The 15,726-nt window shown below is 38.9% G+C and overlaps 1 protein-coding gene and 2 long non-coding RNA genes across 5 annotated transcripts in view; all 3 read right to left on the bottom strand.

The window, feature by feature from the left end:
- Positions 1-4,799: 4,799 nt before the first annotated feature.
- LOC308077727 lies at positions 4,800-5,496 on the bottom strand. The gene is made up of 4 exons (XR_013932433.1): positions 5,437-5,496; positions 5,246-5,301; positions 5,063-5,110; positions 4,800-4,965 (listed from the first exon to the last, which is right to left on the bottom strand). It is a non-coding gene; the product is annotated as an uncharacterized lncRNA (long non-coding RNA).
- A 2,116-nt stretch (positions 5,497-7,612) lies between these two features.
- LOC308077732 lies at positions 7,613-8,307 on the bottom strand. The gene is made up of 4 exons (XR_013932434.1): positions 8,251-8,307; positions 8,058-8,113; positions 7,875-7,922; positions 7,613-7,776 (listed from the first exon to the last, which is right to left on the bottom strand). It is a non-coding gene; the product is annotated as an uncharacterized lncRNA (long non-coding RNA).
- A 6,208-nt stretch (positions 8,308-14,515) lies between these two features.
- LOC308077662 (uncharacterized protein) overlaps positions 14,516-15,726 on the bottom strand; it is a 1,294-nt gene continuing 83 nt past the window's right edge. For 2 of the 3 annotated variants that reach the window (XM_080418496.1, XM_080418497.1), the window contains exons 2-4: positions 15,495-15,560; positions 15,342-15,392; positions 14,516-15,210 (exon numbers count right to left, since the gene is read on the bottom strand). In XM_080418496.1, the coding sequence (XP_080274622.1) occupies positions 14,968-15,210; positions 15,342-15,392; positions 15,495-15,551 (351 nt within the window). In that variant the 5' untranslated portion in view covers positions 15,552-15,560 and the 3' untranslated portion in view covers positions 14,516-14,967. Of the gene's footprint in view, positions 15,211-15,341; positions 15,393-15,494; positions 15,561-15,686 lie in introns of all 3 variants that reach the window. The other variant, XM_080418498.1, reaches the window with a different exon arrangement.

The following is a 15,726-nucleotide window of genomic DNA, read 5'->3' as shown; positions in this document are numbered from 1 at the left end:
TTTTCATTGATGCTTATAAAGGCAATACCACCAAAAAATTGGTATCAAGAATCTATTCAAGTATACAGACCGCTAGGAACCACTCCACTTTCTATGTTAAACTTAAATGGGAAGAAGAAGCAGGCATAACCCTAACAGAGGATGAATGGCTGAATATATGTAATATAATAACCACCACCACTAGCTCTGGCCTTTGGAGAGAGTTCTCATGGAAGAACATGATTAGCTTCTTTATTACTCCAAAGAGAAAATACTTACAAGATGGTACACAAGAGTCAGGGAATTGTTGCAATACAATGGCTGACCACTTCCATATATTCTGGGACTGTCCAGTAACCCAAAACTACTGGCTAGAGATTGTATCAGACATCAACACAATAATGGGTTCTGAGCTTATACTTTTACCAATATTTACAGCCAACCAAATTTAGCACCGCAGATAAGTACCTTCTCAAAATACTATTGGTAGCCAGCAAGAAGGCTATAACCAGGAAATGGCTGGACAAAAACCCACCAACGAAGGGGGAGTGGATAGCCATTGTACAGAACATATACGAAATGGAGAAACTCACATATTCTGTAAGACTGTATGGATACATTTTATAAATACTGGTTAAAATGGATATTATATATGAGAATGGATATTCTGTGAAAGATCTTTAAAGATGTAGGGGTTTGAATATATATCTGTATGTATGTACGAGTATGTGAATCTGTGCTATGTGTGGAGGTACATTGCTTGAATTATATTTTTATGTTATATACTTTTTTTTACATTTTATTTCTTGTTTTTTATTTCTATATGTATGTACTTATATATTTTTCTTTCCTATATATATATTTTTTTTTTTCTGCAATATTTGGAAACCTGCTCCAAGAATCAGGAGTGAAACATTGGAATATCTACTGGCAAATTACCATGGACTTTAACATCAAAGACAAACAAACTGAGATCTCACAACAAAAGGAAGTTACTTCAGCTTAGGATCCCTCTCCTCTGGACTGAATAGCCCACAACATAAGAGTGTTAAATATACCTGAAATGTACTCATTTAATGTAATGTGATGCCCAACATGACCTACCTGTTAAAAAAAAAAAAAAAGTAAAAAAAAAAAAAAAGAATACAATAGGACTTAAAGGGGAAGACCACCCATTTTCAATATTTAACTATGTCATTAATATAGCATAAAGGAGTTGTGTGGAAATAAGAAAAAATTTAAATGTTAAAAATTTTAAATTTTAAACCCAAATTGATTTTGGGTTTAACATTGCAAATTACACCATGATGAGTCATCACGGTGTAATTTGCAATGTTAAACCCAAAATCAATTTGGGTTTAAAATTTAAAATTTTTAACATTTAAATTTTTTCTTATTTCCACACAACTCCTTTATGCTATATTAATGACATAGTTAAATATTGAAAATGGGTGGTCTTCCCCTTTAAGTTGTTACAAATCTGTGCCCCCTTCTTCTCCAATTTGTTCTGTATAGCATCTACACCTTCTGCAAACAGACATGGCGTACAGCAAAGGAAGCATAAACGAGGATGCAGTTGATGCTGCTCTCCTCCAGAGGTTGTCAGATAGCCGTGGCATGAGGAGATAGGCAGACCAGACCATACAGTGCCTTTCCTAATTACCTGCCCATGTTTATTCAGCAGCTTCTTCAACATGATACCCAGAGATTAGGCAGCATATGCAGAGTTATACACACACACACACACACACATGCGAGCGCATGCACGCACGCGCACGCACATGCACACACACACACACACACACACACACACACACACACACACACACACACACACACACACACACACACACACACATACAGAGAGAGAGAGTTCCATTTTGCTCCTGTTGCTTATGTCATTTTTGAATAGTTTAATAATTACAAGCATATTTGAACTGTGAAAACGTATGTGTTTCAGTTTGTACCTGTACTGTTTACATTATTTAAATATATACTTCCTGAATGTGTTGTACGTAGATCAATGGTTCATTGTGAGAGAGTATGTTTTGCACACTGTCCATCCGCCCTTCCGTGTGTGTGTGTGTGTGTGTGTGTGTGTGTGTGTGTGTGTGTGTGTGTGTGTGTGTGTGTCATTGTCTCCGCCAGGCCGAAAGGCATCTGTCCGTGTGTCATTCTGTCTGTGTACAGCTAGGCTGCCCTACCGTGTCTGATATCTGGACTAGAGGGGCGGGTTCAAAATCTCCGGAGAAACATTCTGTGAGATCCCATTGGTTCACCAATCTGTCCGTCAGTCCCCGCCCGCCCCATGCCCCTCCTCCTCCCCCAATGTGCAGCATTGAAAGCCCTGACGTCACAACATTTGGAGCGACGCCCACTGCACTCTGGTTGGTAGGGGAAATGAAACACTTCCTATTACAGGAACGTCAACAGGCTGGTCCAGGCTCTTCTTTTTGAGAAAAAAAAATTAAATCCTGGAGATCGGGGCTATTGTACAGCTAATATTCGGCACCGTTGGCTTGATCGCAGCGAAACTGCGCACACACACTCCCTGGATGCAAGAGCAGAACCCTCTTTTCACATGGGCCTGTTATAGTGCCACCACAAGGCTGATTTTGGCAAAACACATGTCTTGACAGTACTACAGAGTACTGTCACAAATCGGTACACAGTATCTCTATAGTCATAAAACGAAATGGGTCTTTCAGATTTTTCATATTCCATCCTGTTATGACTCTAGGGGTCATATTATGTATTTTTCTGAGTGTGTTGCCCTGTTCTGATGATGTTTTCCTCCTGGCTGGCTTTCAACCACACCAGTCCTTTGTGTCTGTGTTTGCCAGTGTTTTATGTGTTCAGCCCAGATAATGTAGGTGTGGGTACGGCCTTTGTGTTTCTGTTGCTAGTTTAATGTGTTTCTTTAGAGTAGGTAAGATCTTTGTATAGTTGTGAAAGGTAAGCATAGGTTTTCTTTCTTGATTCATATATTATGTTCAGGGACCCACCCTGAGGTAATTTGCCTATGTCAATTATATTAATAATAGACAATTAATTGCAATTAACTGCACCGATCTGTGTAAAACTTTGTATGCGCACTCCCTAGAGACCAAGGAAAAACCTTTGTCCTGCATTTTTCACATCTGCCTTTTATAGCGCCACCAGGAGGCCGACTTATGTAAAACGATTTTTTTATATTAAGCCTTCAGATTTTATCCAAATTACACTTAAGTCGGTACACATGATCTCTATAGTCATGTGATCGAGACAGATCTGTTTGATTTTTCATATTCTATCCTGATTGGCTAAGATTCACATCTAAAGTTTGCACGAGTGGCCCGTTTTGAACAAAATGCCGCAAATCATGAACGCAGCGTCCTATTGCCGTGAAACTTCGCACGCATATTCGCACTACGTTGAGGAACAAATGCCACCCTTTTAACATTGCCCTATTATAGCGCCACCAGGAGGCCGATTTTTCGTATTCCATCCGGATTGACGAATTCCCAACATATTCCATCCGGATTGACGAATTCCCAACATTGCTGGCAATATCTGACCTGGCGGAGACCTGTGCTCCGAGGAGCACTTTTTCTAGTTACTATTAATATCACTGAGCAGAAGCACAAGTCACCAGACTTGACCCCAAATTACAATTCTTTCTGGGGCGTTTTTGTGTTATCCTTTTAATAAACTTTTGACTCTACTACTTCTGTTAATAATCTTGTTAATAAAGTATTAATTACATTTGCAGCAATGAGCAGCAGCAAGCACCGATGCCATAAAATGTCACTTTAGCCCCAAATACAGATGATGTCAGCTTTTTTGACAGCTTTCATTCATTTAGCATTGTTTGATTTGTCAAAATACAGTGTCACCATTATGACCAAAATGTTATCAACTGGCCCTGCGCCCCTTTCCATTTTTCTAATATTCCAATTATGCAGTCAGGTGTCAAAGCTATTTTAATTGTATTCTAATGGTGGTAATATGATGAAATAACAATAACATATTTGATAGGTGGTCCTGTCCACAATCAAATGAATGGGTCTAATCTCATGGCGCTGCAAAACAGTGGACGAAGGTTGACACTCCACATGATTCATGGGCAGTTCAATGGTAGGCTGCCCCAACGCTCCTGATTTCGTGTATAGAGGGGCGGGTGTATAGAGCCGGCGAGAGATTGCGCCTGATCCCATTGGTTCACCGATCTGTCCGTCAACCCCCGCCCCGTTAACACAACATTACGAGCGACGCCCATTGCACTCTGGTTGGTTGGGAAATGAAACACTTCCTCATACTTGATACCGAGTACACAGACGCGCTGGTCCAGGCTTTTATTTTTTAGCAAAACTAAACAATAAAAGCCTGGAGATCGAGGCTACAGTAGTTCAATGGTGACTGATGGGGATTTTTTATCATTGTCGTATTACTTGCAATGTTCAAAAAACAAAGTAACCTGATATTCAGAATTGCGTTAAGATTACAGTATAGGAACAGGGTGCGCCATTGTTTCATCTAAAACATAAGGCTATAGTCCTTCCCACAGCTGGCCCATGTTCAAATCCGTTTGCTGCGTGTCATCTAGTCTGTACTGTATTCCTTCTCGCTAATCTCACCTTCCTGTCTCTGTTCACTGTAAGTATAGTTAGTACTGCACAACAATACTTGACACGTGTGTGTCAGCGAGAGAGAGAGGGAGAGAGACTTTACCCATTCTTTACATTTTGAGTATACAAAATGGAGTAAAATAAATTATAACAATCCCAGTAGTTATAATACAAAACATTACATTCAAGCCATGTTCTTGTTCACTTGCTGTTTATTGGTTTAATTTCACACAGTGAATACAAATGATGTGTACAATAAAACATGTAGGTGTATTTTCCTCGTTGAAAGTTTCCTATCTCATTTCCCAAGTGGGGGGACGATGGGAGGAGGTACGATAGGAGGTCGTATCAGCAACATTTGCATCATCATATTCATATCCTGCTTGGGACAAAGAATATAGTGATAGTATAGTCCATAAAGACAGTTATAATTATTATCTGTGTGGTGAGTGAGATTATCAGAACTGTATACTGACCTCGTCACTGCTGCTGGATCGTTTAACACGCTCATGCACCTCCCCTGCCTTTGGAAATCAATAAAGTCATGTTATAAACTGTACCAATGTAGCTGAACTAAATGTGCTGCTCTGGGCCCAGGTTCAGCCTTTTCCAATCCTATAATTACAGGACATACCATGACACATAATCTGGTGACCTACCGGGAAGGAGGAACACAGTGCTATGAAGCACAGGACCAGGATGAGCCGTTTCATAGCTGAAAGAAGAAAGACCATTCATTTGTCATAACAAAAAAAACGAAAATTCTGTATACGTTTTAGTAGAAACAGTTTAGATGAATTATTGCTACTTTTGAAATTGAACAGTGCGTCTCCTGTGAAGAAAAGTATACCTTGAGTTTAAGAACAACAATCACGCAAGTAATAACAGTCACGATGACTATCTGATTGTGAATCTTGTACTGGTCCATCATATGTGCATGTGAGCTTTATAAAGAATATTCCAATCATGCAATCAGGTGTCAATGCTATTGTCATTTTAATTGTATCCCTAATTGTGGTAATATGATGAAATAATATAATAGATAGGTGGTCCTGTCCACAATGAATTGCCAACACCCAGGTCTAATCTCATGGTTTTGCGAAACAGTGGATAGCTGTTGAAACTCCACATGATTCATTGGAGGTTCAATGGTGCCTATTGTATTTTTATTTTCACACATAGTAGTCTTCATATCACTTAAATGTTTAGAATACACATTAACCTGATATTCAGAATTGGGTTAAGATTACAGGAGGAACTAAAATTTACCTTGGATCATCTATTATCTTGCCATATTATCTATACATTCATTTCTATCTTGATTATATTGATAAAATGAGTTCACTTTCGTTGTTATCGTGGTAAACCATAAAGCTTGGCTATGAATTTTGTAAAATAAATGTGTATTTATACATTTTGACTGTTTCAACAGGCACAAACCTGTCGTTCAGTATAGGAACATACAGCTCTGTACTGTATGTGAAACTGAAGGGCATGGTACTCTAACCCCAATACACAGCAGAGGGACCCAAATCTCCAGTCAAGTTTACAAAACATATTTTTTGACAGTACTCCTACAGATTTTGTCCAAAAATCCCGCAAATCGGTACACAGTATCTCTATAGTCATTAAACGAAACTGGTCTTTCAGATTTTTCATATTCCATCCTCATTGGCTAAAAATGGCTTCCAAAGTTTGCAGGAGTACTCCGTTTTGAACAAAATGCCTCAAATCATGAACACAGCATGCAATTTCCGTGAAATTTTGCACGCATATTTCCACTATGCCGAGGAAGAAATGGCACTTGAACATTTTCAAATCAGCCTCATGGTGGCGCTATAACAGACGGATTCATGTTTGTACCTATAACTGCACCGATCTGTGTAAAACTTTGGAGGAAAGGAAAAACCTTTGCCCTGCATTTTTCACATCTGCCTTTTATAGCGTCACCAGGAGGCCGACTTACGTAAAACACATTTCTTTATATTACTCCTTCCGATTTTATCCAAATTTCACGCAAATCGGTACACATGATCTCCATAGTCATGTGATCAAGACGGATGTGTTTGATTTTTCATATTCCATTCTCATTGGCTAAGATTGACATCTAAAGTTTGCAGTAGTGGCTTGTTTTGAACAAAACTCATGAACGCACCGTCCGATTGCGGTCAAACTTTGCACGCACCTTCACACTATGTTGAGGAACAAATGCCACCCTTTTAACATTGGTTTGTTATAGCGCCACCAGCAGGTTTAATTTAGCAAAACATTTTTTTTGCACAAAATGCCTCAAATGAATGCAGTGTCCGATTGCCGTGCAAGGCCTAAGAACAAATGGCACCCTTTAAACATTGCCCTATTATAGCGCCACCAGGAGGCCACAATAGCCTACCTGACCTGGCGGAGACCTGTGCTCCGAGGAGCACTTTTTCTAGTTGCAATTGGTTTCACTACATGCATTTGATTCAGTATGTTCATTGCATGCACAGAATTTGTCCCAGCAGTGTTTGGAACGTCGCCAAGTGGACGTTTCAAGCATTGTGGGCTCATTGATGAGGGGTGACGATATCGGGGGGCCCCCTTTTCGGGGGCCGATCCGCATCGCTCTCTGACAGGTGAAATAATGAGTGGTTTTGTCATTTGCAATACTTTTATTCCAAATACAGGCTGCGCAACACAAACACTCATTGAAACATTGGGACTGTTCTTTATGGAGACCTCGCTCACTAAAGCTACCGTTCTTTTGAGGGATCCCAAGACTCCACTGTTTTGCGCGGACCCCCTGGGGTTTTATTTTATAAAAAAAATTATCCCATGATTTTGTAACCCCAAACGATGTTTCTAATAAGCAAGCCCTCACTAGAGCCTCGCGCCGGCTAGGGGGCAGGGCGCCCGCAGGGCGCCCCGACCTCTAGTTCTTTACACTTTATGAGTATACAAAATGGAGTAAAATAAATTATGCCAATCCCAGTAGTTATAATACAAAACATTACACTCAAGCCATGTTCTTGTTCACTTGCTGTTTATTGGTGTAATTTCACACAGTGAATACAAATAATATATAAAATAAAAAATGTAGGTGTATTTTTCTCGTTGGAAGTTTCCCATCTCATTTCCCAAGTGGGGGGATGATGGGAGGTACGATAGGAGGTCGTATCAGCAACATTTGCATCATCATCATCATATTTTGCTTGGGACAAACAATATAGTGAGTATGAGTATAGTCCATAAAGACAGTTATGATTATTATCTGTGTGGTGAGTGAGATTATCAGAACTGTATACTGACCTCGTCACTGCTGCTGGATCGTTTAACACGCTCATGCACCTCCCCTGCCTTTGGAAATAAATAAAGTCATGTTATAAACTGTACCAATGTAGCTGAACTAAATGTGCTGCTCTGGGCCCAGGTTCAGCCTTTTCCAATCCTATAATTACAGGACATACCATGACACATAATCTGGTGACCTACCGGGAAGGAGGAACACAGTGCTATGAAGCACAGGACCAGGATGAGCCGTTTCATAGCTGAAAGAAGAAAGACCATTCATTTGTCATAACAAAAACTAAAATTCTGTATAAGTTTTAGTAGAAACAGTTTAGATGAATTATTGCTACAGTACTTTTGAAATTGAACAGTGCATCTCCTGTGAAGAAAAGTATACCTTGAGTTTAAGAACAACAATCACGCAAGTAATACCAGTCACGATGACTATCTGATTGTGAATCTTGTACTGGTCCATCATATGTGCATGTGAGCTTTATAAAGAATATTCCAATCATGCAATCAGGTGTCAATGCTATTGTCATTTTAATTGTATCCCTAATTGTGGTAATATGATGAAATAATATAATAGGTAGGTGGTCCTGTCCACAATAAATTGCCAACACCCATGTCTAATCTCATGGTGTTGCGAAACAGTGGAAGGCTGTTGAAACTCCACATGATTCATTGGAGGTTCAATGGTGCCTATTGAAATTTTATTTTCACACTTAGTAGTCTTCATATCACTTAAATGTTTAGAATATACATTAACCTGATATTCAGAATTGGGTTAAGATTACAGGAGGAACAAAAATGTACCTTAGATAATCAATTATCTTGCCATATTGTCTATACATTCATTTCTTAATTGTATTGATAACACAAGTTATGGATCACTTTTGTTTGTTATTATCATGGTAGACCATAAAGCTTGGCTATGTATAATGTAAAATAAATATGCATTTATTAATTTTGACTATATTTTCAGGATATTTATTTAACTTGATCTAAATGCAATTGTACAAATTGTCTTCACTTCAGATGTTGACTATCTGAATGTAAATCTGGATATCACACAGAGACATGTGTGAACACAATATCTCTGCCCGGCTGGGGTAATAAATTAATATTCTTCAACACCACCTAAGAAAGGAGTGACCTGATATGCTCAACCTTCAGTGTGAAGAACATCAAAACTCCTCACATCTTTATGGGTATGCTTCTAAATTAATGTAGCAAATGTGAAAATACAGTCTATTCTGTAATGAATAGCCGTGGCATGACTTCATGTTATTCCTCCTCTCTAACCTCACCTTCCTGTCTCTGTTCACTGTCCTCTATAAACAAAGCAGAAATTGTACACTGTAGGATACAAATTATAGTAAGCACTGTACAACGGTACTTATAATACAATTAAATAATAATCCAAAACATTACATTCATTGCTTGTTGATTTAATTTTACACCCTGAAGATAAATGATATGAAGAATAAAAAATGCCATTGTATTTCCCCAAATTGGAAGTTCTCATTACCTAAATGGAGAAGGAAGTAGGAGGTTATATCATGATCATTTGCATATTTTGCGGAGCACATGGGTATAGCCCTATACCCTATGTGCACATTCTGCACAATGCACATAGGGTAGTTGTACTTATTATCTGTGTGGTGTGTGAGGTAATCAGAACTGTAATAACTTCTTCCATGCTGTCTGGATGTTTATCTTGTGCCTTATCCTCTACTACCTTTGGAAATCAATAATTTCATGTTATTATGAAATTATTGATTTCCAAATCAAAACTAGGCATAGAGTACGTGGAGGCCACGTCTATGATGTCAGTACTATGATATATCAGGCACACAAAAGATCTAACAGGAATACAAATAAATCAGGCCAAAGGGAAATGCTACCGTAGCCGTCACCTGGTGTGATAGTCCTTAAAATGAATGGATTCAATCTCCGCACCAACACTATCATATCGGTTTCCATGCCACAGCAGCTTTCTCATGCTGCAAACTTCAACTACTTGAGTTTATCTAACTCCGTTGAACTTAAGTGTACAAATTCAACCAAATAGACCCGTTCCATTTGTTCACTCTAGTTGAATCAACACTGATTTTACAGTGTAGGCTGCAATAAGACTGCTTGTGGTGCACATGCAAAGTAAGAATATTGAGGGAAAAGGATGCAATTACCAACTGTGTGGGGTGTAACAGAAATGTAATATAACAAGTAGCCTAGTGTAACTTGTAACTCTTGACAAGGAGTAATAAGTAAACATAGACAGACAGACACACCCGCAACTGTAATGTTATATTCCATCATACAATCAGAGGTCAAAGCTATTGTCATTTTGATTGTATTCTTATGGTGGTAATATGATGAAATAACATAATTGATAGGTGGCCCGCCTGTCCACAATCAAAGACCAACAAACACCCAGGTCTGATGTCATGGTCTTGGGAACAGTGGACGGATGCTGAAACTCCACATGATTCATAGCAGCAATGGTGGCTTTTATTTTCCCTTGGAACTTCAGCTAGCATATTAACTCACATGTCTTCGTCTTCATTTCACTTAGATATTTAAAGTAGCCAACACTAGGTGGTGTTTTTTTTTTGTTAAATAGTTCTATATTCCAACAGCAGTCATATATTGCTATAGTGTTGTTTCAGTAACAGGGTCTCTCCAGGGCTTTAATAAACAGAAAATACATTTTCAGGTGGGGATAGCAATTCTATCCAATCGGGAGATAGATCTCATACTATAAAGTATAAGGAAGTTAAATTGGAAATGTTGAAATGAAAATATGGACAGACAAAATTGGAACTATAGACCACTATAAAAACTGGAGTTTATAAATGATCTTTGGGGTTCCTTCTCCTGATAGGATCAAATTGGTATCCTGATCTGATTCCCTGACCTGGTTTTTTGTTCTGCTTATTAAAGAGCGAGAGAGATTAAAGAGAGATGAACCCTTTACCAATCACTCTGCATTAATGATTACTATCAAAGTATACAGCTTTAATTGTAAATAAATCTTAAAGGGATAGTTCACCCTAAAAACACATGTTTTTCTATCGATTAGTCACCCCTTAGAGACTTGAATTCATGGATATTCTTTTGTTTTTGTCGCATTCCTAAGCCAATAATTTGATGACGGCGGACCGGTAGACAGCAGTTCCAGTAGGAGACAAAGAGGAGAGACTCTTTCGGCCCTATTCTGGGCGGCGCCTTACCCATTATCCCTAAACTTCTTTGCCATTTGTTACTATTTTGAAAAACATTTTCAAACAGTTCAAAAGGCCAATCTACAAGCTCACAACGTGTCGATGTAGATCGGCTAGTTGAACTATTTGAAAATGTTTTTCAAAATAGGAAAAAATGGCAAAGAAGTTTAGGGATAATGGGTAAGGCGGCGCCCAGAATAGGGCCCTTTGTGTCTCCTACTTGAATCGCTGACGGTCATCAAATTATTGGCTTAGGAATGCGACAAAAACTAAAAAATATCCATGAATGCAAGTCTCCATGGGGTGACAAATCGATATAGAAAAAGTCATTTTGCGGGTGAACTATCCCTTTAATCCCACTTAATCCTGCCACTCCCTTGTCCGGTTTGGCAATATGGATGGCTGAGGAGTACATGGACTGTTCCCCACGTAATTTAAGACAAATGTATCAACCATACTGCATTTCTCTCCTCAAATAAATCATTAAATAATATAATATGGAAAACAATAAATTATCTTGATAAGTTTGAAAGCGATCAAGTATACCCATCCTTATTGCACTGACATTTTATTGTTTTTTCTATTTTGCTTGAACTTATTCTTATTTGCTATTCTCTTATCTTTTTAAAAACTAATTTAATTGTATTCAAATGTCCCTTAAAATGTGTTTCTTTTGCACCGTCTTGATGCCCTTAATGTTTTGTTGCCTTGTTATTGCAATAGGCTACACAAATAAACGTGTCATACCTGGCCTTATTAGGTGGAGATGAACGATTTCATAATATTAAGTATTTACATTTTTTGCAAGACTGCATTTTGATGAGATGACAAAAGAGGCAAAAACTTAAAGGGATTGTAGGCGATTCAGAGATAAACAAAGAAAAAAACTCCAGCAGTTCGTTTCCCCGACCACCAGGGGGTGACGCAGGGAGGACTTCCATAGAGTTAAGGGGACTTCTAAACGGGCCATGCCGAATATAGGTTACTTTATTCGGATACAATTCGCGGAACTGCCCACCCCTGCCGGTTCTCTGAATTATTATTTTTAAATAGGCTCTTTCATGACAAATTGACCACATATATGAAGTTAAACAACTAAATTCTATCCAAACGCTATCTGAAAAGTAAATTATGTGCCTCAAAAACGAAGTTTGAGAGCGTTTTAAAACCGAAAGTAAAAAGTTAACACGGACACGGACGCGCACGGATGCGCACATGCGTGCGTTAATTTACGGCTCGAGACAAACATAAACAGTAGGGAAATACGGATTTCAGAAAGAGGACTGTGTTTCAATGCAGGAAAACACCCCAGCATCATTATATAGTGGCTGATAGAGGGGAAAAAATGCAAAATATATATATAGAGATATTTTTCAAATTTAGGCTTAATGTTGCCAGCAATCCCTTTAATGACACACTTAACTCTTTGACTGCCAGAGTATTTTCATAAAGTACTCCCCCAGTGCCAGCAATTTTCGTGTTTTTTTATTTTTATATTTTGAATTTTTCTCATGAAAATAATTTAAGGACACATAATGTAAAGACCCAGCACAAATCCGCCACTAGAGCGCAGCACATGACAGCTTTGATCATGTCGTTGGGTCTCTCTCACCCTTCTTCATAGATTAGACAAGGAAAAACATGAAAACGGATGTGACGTCCCCCCCATTGTTTTGATCGGCGAAAATTACGTTGTGATATACGACGGCGATGACTGATCGTCACCCAGACCATAGATTATAGAAGAGAAACTGTCCGTTTGTCCGTCATACCGTGTGAAAGACCGTTTATTTACCTATTTTGGACGAAAATGACTGGGGAAAAGAATCAAAAACCGGAAACGGAATCCAGGTCATGAAACCGGATGCAGATGTCCGTGAAGTAAGTGGAACTCGAGAATAACATTGAATATTAAGCAGCATAGCGCAATCAGAGATTAAACAATGAACGCGCGTCCAGCGCGTCGAGCGCGTCGACGGCCAACTGGACAAAGTAGCACTTGACGCGTTATCGCGTCGTCCGCAGTCAAAGAGTTAATGGCCATATAAATTGAGTAAAAAAAAACTAATGAAATCCATAAAATCCAATAAAGTACAAAGCTCAATGTTCTTGTTCACTTGCTGTTTATTGATTTAATTTCACACACTCAAGACAAATAAAGTACAAAAAAACATGTAATTGTATTTTCCCACGTTGGAAGTTTCCCATCTCATTTCCCAGGAGGAGGTGGAGGAGGTACAGGAGGTACAGGAGGAGGTACAGGAGGAGGTACAGGAGGAGGTACAGGAGGAGGTACAGGAGGTACAACAGGAGGTACAACAGGAGGTATGAACGGCGGTATGAAAGGAGGACGTATAGGAGGCCGCAGCAGCATCATCATCATCATATTTTGCTGAGAACATAGGATATGGGACACATAGGACATGAGTACAGTCATACAATCATTATCTGTGTGGTGTGTGAGAATATGAGAACTGAGTACTGACCTCGTCACTGCTAGAGCGTTTGAATCGTTCATGCTCCTCCCCTGCCTTTGGAAATCAACAATATCATGTTATAAACTGTATCAATGCAGCCAACGTCGTGTAGCTGACATCAATTAAATGTGCTGCTCTGAGCCCATATTCAACCTTTTCCAAACCTATAATTAGAGAACATACTACGACACAAAACGTGGTGACCTACCGGGAAGGAGGAACACAGTGCTATGAAGCACAGTACGAGGACAAGCCGCGTCATAGCTGAAACAGGAAAAAAATGTATTTGTCATAACAAAACAAAACCTCTGTATACGTTTTAGTTGCAAAGATTTAGATTATTGATTTTCTTTCTCCTGTGAAGAAAAGTATAGGCCTACCTTGAGTACAAGAACAGCGATCACACAGCGATTTGTTATTATTTGTCATAACAAAACAAAACCTCTGTATACGTTTTAGTTGCAAAGATTTAGATTATTGATTTTTTTTCTCCTGTGAAGAAAAGTATAGGCCTACCTTGAGTACAAGAACAGCGATCACACAAGTAATAACAGTCACGGTGAATATCTGATGGTGACTCTTGTACTGGTCCATCATATGTGCATGTGAGCTTTATAAAGACTATTCCAATCATGCAATCAGATGTCAAAGCTATTGTCATTTTAATTATGTATCCTAATGGTGGTAATATGGTGAAATCAAATAATTGGTGGTCCTGTCCACAATCAAAGACCAAGACCCAGGTCTAATCTCATGGTGTTGGGAAACAGTGTTTGGATGTTGAAATTCAAAAATGATTCATGGGCAGTGCAACGGTGACTGTTTTATTTACCCTTGGAACATCAGCGAGTAAATTAACCCACATCTTCATATATTGGATGTTTAGAATGCACATTAACCAGATTTTCAGCATCTACAGTATGTATCTACAGCCTATCCATATAAGTATTGACTCATATTTATTCCTCATAGCAGATTTATTTAACAGATGTGATTCATTACAAATCATTTTCACTTCATATGTTGACTGTAGATATCTGACTATCAGTCATATGTGTAGACAAGGAGACAAGAAGACAAGAGAGAAAGTTAACAAGGAACGATTTTTCAAATGAAAATAAAACTTTGTCATTTGTCAACTAAGTCAAAAGAGAACTGAGGTAAAAGACCATACAGCAAGCACACTGGCCAAACATTATTTAACAACTTAAGTCCTATGTTATACTTCATGGCACATTGGTGTTGCACAGTGAAAATAACTGATGTACAAGCTCACAACGGGTGAAGTTTTAGATCTGCTATTTTCGCTGCTTTTGATCATTGTTCAACATTTTTCAAATGTTTTGCATATCATGACATGTCCAAAATAGGGATGCCATGTTGAAAGTGGTTTATGATCATTCAGTGAAATCATTTGGCTGCAGGGGTCACTGCAGGGGCTGGAGCTGGGGCCGGAGTTGGTGCAGGGGCTGGAGCTGGGGCCGGAGTTGGTGCAGGGGCTGGAGCTGGGGCCGGAGTTGGTGCAGGGGCTGGTGCTGGAGCTGGAGCTGGAGTTGGGGCTGCTGGAGTTGGGAACAGAGTTGGGAACAGCTCGCGAAGAAGTGCCAGCTGTTGTGCCGGGGGCAACCGAGATAGGAGACTGAAAATAGTCTCCTATCACAAAAGCAAGAACATTTTAAAATCACAAATTGTATGTAGATGAATGAATGACACTAATTACAACCATGTCACGTAATTGTGTTAACAAATGGAATTGTGATGTTGGAAGATCTTTTTCCACAAACCTCACTGGAGTTTGAGTCCGATCTTGCAGCTCGCTGGTGCTCATCTTCGACCTACAGAAAACACATGTAACAAACGTGCACCTTCAATGTGGGTTTGGTGATACTGTATGTATGTGGAAAAAGATGATTGACTTTTTATCATTTAATACTCACAGGAAAAGCCAAAGCAAGGCTCAGAAGGCAGCCAAACAAGATTATTATCTTCATCATGAATTTCAGCTGTAAAGTGAAAAGAACAAATTCAAGTGTTGCAGTAGTAAAATGGTATTTCTATTGTACGGCACAATTCATGCATATAATGAAGTTTTCATAGTACTTTAAAATATACAAATATAAAAAACATACCCGATTAACATATTACCATGATTCTTAATTATAAAAACAT

This window comes from Gymnoscopelus braueri, assembly GCF_963280865.1.
Source record: "Gymnoscopelus braueri genome assembly, chromosome: 2".
Classification (NCBI taxonomy): Eukaryota; Metazoa; Chordata; class Actinopteri; order Myctophiformes; family Myctophidae; genus Gymnoscopelus; species Gymnoscopelus braueri.
Note: the sequence above shows the minus strand (reverse complement) of the source record. Positions and strands in the feature narration are given on the sequence as shown.